Here is a 7,140-nt window from a genome sequence, read left to right as displayed (position 1 = left end):
TCTAGATTGCTTACCGAACCCGAAGGTTCTTCACCGAATTAACCAAAGCCCTCCAACAGACACTGTCCTCGGACAACAAATTCCAGTCTCCTTCAACTCCTAACTCCCATAGATCCTGCATGACAATATCCTCCCTTCTACGTCTAGGTCTCCCCAGCGGTCTCTTCCCTTCAGGTTTCCCAACCAGTACCCGGTGCACACCTCTTGTCCCATCCATGGGCGCTACATGCCCTGCCCATCTCATTCTTCTCGACTTAATCACCCTGACAGTACTGGGGGAGGAGTATAAATTTTTAAGTTGATCATTATGTAGTTACCATTTTAGAGAGAGATTTTTTGAAGAGGTATGGGATGACATGGCCATTCGGTGAAGGCCAAGATAGTACCCTGTGACAGCCTCTTCCCAGACTCTTACGTACAGTCATGAGTATCTTCCCATCTTATTTGAAGCTATACAACCAGGAATGAAAATGGATGCAGATACAAGTAACAATAATCTACTTACTTCCAAGTGTTTTCTTCTTTATTTAATAAAGACATTTTCAGTGACTTAAGATGTCATAGTTTTTATTCCCAGTAATTGAACCATGTAGGCATCAAGTTTTAATTACATTCTAGTAAATTACTTTATATTGTACCAAGTGTTGGATATTCACCTGGCCTTTTCTATTGACCTTATCTTCTAAAATGTAATTTGCATCCTTATATACAACCTCTCTAGTTGAAAGAGACTCAATAAATAACCTACAAATCCATCACTTATACCAAGTCAAGTAACTTGGGAGAGATGCAAGTGTAGCCAAATTTAATTCTGTGGAATGTAAAATGTACAAAAACATACTTTTTACAGTAATCTACTTTATAACAGACATACAGATGACTGCTCTTAATTTGAACTCAAACAGCTAATTTATTGACCTTTCTCAATAAAGAGAAAGATATGTAAGATTTGAGGTTTTCACAGCGGTGAGTATGAAGACTTCTGTCTTCTGGGTTGTTGCGCTGTGTAGTCTGGTCGATGTTAACCAGACTACACAGAGCAACAACCCAGAAGACAGAAATCTTCAAGAGAAAGATAACTTATGAACAGATTAAACAGATTACAGTACTTCATGTCATACATTGAGAAAACTGAATGTCCCTCACAGGCACTTGTATTTCTTATTTCATACAACTGATCTGAAAAGTTAGCGCATCCTTGTTGTAAGATGTAAGAATTAAGAAAATGACAAACTTTTTACAGATGGATTCCTGGAACATACACTGAAACATACATAACCTTATAAAATCATTTATTGATCTGCAAATATGCTTTTGCTCTTGAGTTTTACATGCCTTGTATGTTGAGCAAAATGGACACATAGCAATCCTGTTCAGTGATAAAACTGGATGAAAGTCATTAATGTCATTTTGAATCAATGTTAGAATAGGCTGTACTACTTTAGTAGTTTTATATTTTTAGACTGGCTTTTGTCTACATTGTACAGGTAGTACAGCTTGGTAAGAAATCAATAACTGAATTCAGACCTCAAGACAATAACTGTAAAAGTTTATCCAGTTGTATAAATAAATTAGATTTTGTCTGGCAATGATAATGACTCCAGAATTAATTCAAATGACTGCAATGTTTGCAGCACTGGGTTATCACAATCTTCATTCACTTGTAATGGTGATGATCCTTCTGAAGAAGTTTGCTTGAGATTGTCTCCATCATCTGTGATTGTCTCATGGCACAGAAGAACCTTATCTTTATTAATATCATCCAATGACTGTTCATTTCCAACTCCCTGTGCCACACCTTTGCTGAGAATGTCCAAAGTGTTTGTCGAGTCTTCATTTAAGACTAGGTCCTGAACTACATCTTTACTCAGCACATCCAGTTCAGCACCTGTACCCTCATCTGCAAAAAGTTCTTGTATCATATTGTTATTAAGCACATCTAATGTTGAATCATCTTTATGGCTGGTCAGAGCCTGCAGCTGCTCATTGATGAGATTCCCCACAGTTGCACTCAATGTGCTTGAATCATCTGGACCTCCAAGTGGAACTTCACCACTGTTGAAACCATCCACAATAGCCGTTAGCTGTTGTATCTGTGAGTCATTAACATTATTAAGCATAACTGTAAAATTATCCCCGGACACCAACTTACTATCACTTCCTTTTGAATTCTTTAATATGCATTCAGTTTTTGTACTGTCCATAGATACGCTTTGCACATCGTCATCTGCGAGTAAAATTTTTGGATTAATGCTACTGCTAACAGAAAGAGTTTCTGTTCTAAGTGAGAGATGCTGATGAGCACTATTGCCCATATTTAAAATTTTTAATGGTGCCCCTACAACCTGGGTGGTTCTTTCACTATCAGATTGCACTGAATCATTTTGTTTTGCCATCTGAGGAATATGAACATTATTCATACTGTTATAAGTTAATGGTTGGAAAGAGAATTTTTCATTTGTTGGAACAAAAAGAGTGTTTAAATTATCTAACAAAATTATTGCTCCTTCATCATTATTAAGCAGAGTGTCCCTTTGGAAATTATTCAATGACGCCTCCTCCACATCCTTGGAAGTGACTGGCTGTGGTAGTTGAGTATTTAAACCTGTTATTATAAATGTTGTTGTGTTTCCATCTGTACTGCCTTCCAAAAGCTGAAGACCGTTGACAATAAAAGTATTTAGTTCAGGTGGCTTAGTCTCCCTTCTAGTGTTAGTTAATTGGACATCTTGCAACTGCTGTGCCCCCATACTAAATGGTTTTGAATTCTTTTCACTATCCAAAACTTTCACACTTTCTTGCCTTTGTTTCAAGTTTTCTGACACATTAATGCCTGAATGATTTACTGCTTTTAGTGTACGAATGCGATGCTTCCTCCTTTGAAGATTCAAAAGTTTCTCATCACCATCAGGATGGTGTTTCTTGAAATGAATTTTGAGCTTATCAAGACGCATTGTTTGATACAAACATAGTGGGCAATGCTCTAAGAATTCTTCTGCTATCGCATCGTGTTTAATGGCATGACGACGTAAGTTCTTGGACTGCGAGTATGACTGACCACAAACTTCACATTGGTAGGGCTTTTCTTTATTATGTGTCATGAGATGTGACACAAAGTTTTGCTTCCTGGCAGATTTAAAATTACATTCTGCATGTGAGCAAATAAACATGTTACTAGTATGTACAAGTGCATGTGCCCTGAATGTACTTTGATATGCAGTGCTAAAGCCACATTCGGAGCACAAATGTTTTTTCTCTGGAGTGTGCACTATCATATGATTTTGTAAACCTTGTTTCCATTTGAATGCTCTATTACAAAGAGAACAAGAAAATGGCATTTCTGTGGAATGTTTTGGAGTATGAGTATTCAATGATGCTCGTGTCTGAAACCTCACATTACAAATACTACAAAAGAAAGGTTTCGGATGATTGTGTTGTTTAAGATGATCTTTCAGTTTCTCTGGAGTTTCTGCCTCAAAGAGACACAAAGAACAAACAATCTCTTGATGATCTGCTTCCAGTAGATGTTTTATCAATTCAAATGCTTTGTAGCTGGAATATCGGCAAGCATAACACGTGTTTAACCTTCCCCGGTGTGTTTCACGATGTTGGTGTAACAGTACGGTGCTTGAAAATTTCAGGTCACATATATGGCACATATATGGATCACTTGATTTAGAACTATCCTCATTACTGTTTGAAAGTGAATGCTCAGTCTTCCTCTCACTGTTAGCAGTAGCAGTTACAGCATTCACACACTCATCCAAACTATTAGTCTGATTTGTTAACATAACAGAATCACTATTTGATGCAATATTTCTTCCAGTATCTTTAGTTTCACTGCCCTTTTGAATATCAGATGCTTCTTCAGACCTTTTCTGCTCACCATTATTTCCATTACTAACACTATGTTCAATCTCAGTGTGTACTGTATCTGTCTTTGACTTTTTAGGGAACTGTTTACTCAGAAATTCTGATTTCCTCTTTCCTTGTGATGCATATTTTTCATTGTATTTCTCACAAATCAACAATAACTCTGACACCTCAAGAACTGTGCTTATGGATTTGACATGATCAACATGTTCTTTAAGAATGTGTATTTTCCCTAAATACATAAAGTCCAAAACTTTTGCAGTACAATCTGGGCAATCAAATTTCTTTCTCCCAAAACCTGGTTCTTGGATAGGAAGTGTCAAATGCAACGGATTTCTTAATGACCAATGTTCCAAAATATCTTTCTGTATAGAATCATTTATGTGACTGATTTTATTATGTTCAGACACTCCTTCTAATGTTGACATGAACATGTCATTAAAATAGGGACTGAAAGAGGCTAACACACAAGAATGCACAGAAAACTTAACACCTCCAACATTTAATATAACATCACAAAATTTTCCAGTCCGTCTCTGAGAATATAAACAAGAAAGAAGTTTGTTGGGAAGGTTTTGGTTGACAGAAATGCAACTACCACTTTCCTTATTCGCCATGCTTAGACTATGGATAAACATCAACACATTTACTGAAATTCGGCAATTTGATATCATAAGTGGTGACATCTTTGCAGCATTGACACGAACCACTACTATAAGAAACGCACTGAAGATGGCTGCTTTCAGGGTTGTTGTGACTTGTATTCTCGTATAAACTACTACCAGGATACTTGGCCATTATCGTCTTCGCTACACTGCATAACTGAAATGTCATCAAAAATTCTTATTGTTCACAATACATGTAACAAAAGGTTGTCGGCGGTTTCCAAACCACGTGATTATGCGGACCAATTACAAAGCAGTTGAAACAAGTTGGATGGTAATCATTTGTAATCTTAATTTAAAGTTTGATGGTTTGTTTTGAAAAAAAATTTGAAGGTGAAATTTTTCAATGTTTTTTTTGGTTTTGTGCGCTTTTTGGATAATTTACAGCATTTTTTGATTTTTTGAAAATTTTGAAAAATATCAAAATTCTCCCCACTAAATGCCTTGGGGAACCAGTCTCTTTCGGACCGTCTCTGAGTAACGCGATCTGAACTTACCTCAGTCTGCACGAACTGGTCTCTATATGACAGTCTCTGACGTGCTGAATGCATAGCAGACAACACTTAAGGCAGAGACCGAGACCGAGGGAGACAGGGTGATGGATATCGAGACAGCCAAGCACATGGTCTATCAGGGACCGTGTCATGCCTTGGCAGTTAGACAGGGTGAGGCCATCACCGGGTCTGGCAGTCATTACTTCGGGAGACTTTTGAAAAAATGTTCAAATTTTTTAAAATTTTCAAAAAAACAAAAAATGCAGTAAGTTGTCCAAAATGCGCACAAAACAATTTTTTTTAAAATATTCACACTTAAAAAAAATTTCAAATATTTCAAAAAATTTTGGTTTTGTGCGCTTTTTAACCGAATACAAATAACGAGAAAAATTCCATCAGAACAAAATACATACAAAGAATTTAAAAAATAATATATGTAATAAGACACTTAGACTACAAAACAATGCCAACAATATTCACTGCTCTTACAAAGCTATTGATGATTTAAAAAAAATGTATTTTCATTGAAGATGTTAAGACAAACTCATACTCACCTTACTCTAGAAGAAACAAAAATCTTTGCGATTCTGTATCAGACATTTCCCTCCATGTTTATGTGTAACAGATAAAAATATATTGTGAACTGAGGATAACACATGAAATTATGCCAGGACAGCTTTCTTCTATATCCCTTTCGAATTCATTACATTTCAGCTTTGAAGATGGAGACAGTATGTTGCTCCGAAAGCTTGGCATCTACCTACGAGTCTGCGTAGCAATAGAATAGAGAGCAAAAATATCCTTACAGCTGTGAAAACCTCAAATCTCGCATTATACACTGACGCTATATATTCGGAGCTGTTATAAGCGTCATGAAATATAATAATATAAATCTATTGTTAAGAACTAATTTGGAACAGAATTGTATTTTCATCGTGTTTCATTACATACGATGGTCGAAAATTCACGCCCATCGCTTCACTTTTGTTTTGTTTGTGTTCGATGTATGATCCCTGTGTTACGTAAACGACTTACGAGACGAGATATCGATTTAAGTGACAGATAACAATCGAGAAATGTATCCCAAAACTTATTCTAGCAGATTAAATAAGAACGAGATGCCAGGTTATGTTCGTTGCACTTCTGAAAAAGACATCCTTGCACTTTGACTGTTTGAAGACAACTGTCGGACTGGCCCGAGCAGGTTACATGACGTAAACTGCGTGGGCTATTCTATAGACACAGCGAAATTGCGTGTTTATTAATCAAACACAACTGTATTGAACTGGAACTATCAGTAAGTTATAATTCAGATACAAGACATTCGGAATATGCACGTATATTTTTGGAGAGTTTTGTAATTTAGAAAGGATATAAGGATACAATCCTTAATTCTTTTCGTCTTTTGCATGTTGTACTACGCTCTGTGACAGGACTAATCTACTGTTTACCAGCGTATATTTTTCAATTTTATTTCTTCAAAAAACGTTTCAAGAAATCTTTTAATCGAGTTGAATATGTATCAGTCCTATATTATGATCCTTCTTTTGAGTAAAGCTAAAACAGTACGATTATGCCCAAAATAAATGTTGTATTTTATCGATTGGAAACATAACGTAATCAAGCCGACAAATTTTGAGGTTATACATTATATTAATAAACATTCGTTCTATATTTCAGAGCCGAAATATAAAGTTGGACAGACACAACCTTCATATTCTGCGTTCAGTTCACATACTTCAAACAAAGAGATCGACTACTCTCCCGCCCAATTATTTTGATAATGTCATCGATTCTTGATCAATATCGACAGACTCTCTGAATCGTAATAGAGTAAGTCGTCCTTGCTGAAAGCCACGACGTGACTAATGCATGTTTCTTGGTATTAACAAAGAGCAATGTCTCTGCATTTCGATTTGTTTCACAACCTAACCTTACTAGGTAAGATTCTGGTTAAATGGATCACATCGGGACTAGAACACTTTGGCCCAATTAACCGGAAGTAACTGGTTGTTTGGTTTGGATAAAATAAAGAATTGAATGCTGTTTTGTAACTTGAATTTTAGCTTGTGTAATATATTTTTGAATACCAGATACCTACTGAACGA

At 36.1% G+C, this 7,140-nt stretch overlaps 1 protein-coding gene across 1 annotated transcript; it reads right to left on the bottom strand.

Moving 5' to 3' along the window:
• Positions 1 to 550: 550 nt before the first annotated feature.
• Positions 551 to 5,168, bottom strand: LOC110837063 (uncharacterized). The gene is made up of 2 exons (XM_022078851.2): positions 5,036 to 5,168; positions 551 to 2,093 (listed from the first exon to the last, which is right to left on the bottom strand). The coding sequence occupies exons 1-2, from the start codon at positions 5,087 to 5,089 to the stop codon at positions 1,572 to 1,574; spliced, it is 576 nt and encodes a 191-aa protein (XP_021934543.1). The 5' UTR covers positions 5,090 to 5,168; the 3' UTR covers positions 551 to 1,571.
• Between the last annotated feature and the right edge of the window lie 1,972 nt (positions 5,169 to 7,140).

The sequence above is a fragment of the Zootermopsis nevadensis genome, unplaced genomic scaffold (genome assembly GCF_977971745.1).
Source record: "Zootermopsis nevadensis isolate Lab colony 2312 unplaced genomic scaffold, Znev_1.0 Znev_ptg000017l, whole genome shotgun sequence".
NCBI classification, from domain to species: domain Eukaryota; kingdom Metazoa; phylum Arthropoda; class Insecta; order Blattodea; family Termopsidae; genus Zootermopsis; species Zootermopsis nevadensis.
The sequence above is the reverse complement of the archived record's forward strand: the minus strand, read 5'-3'. Positions and strand labels throughout refer to the sequence as shown.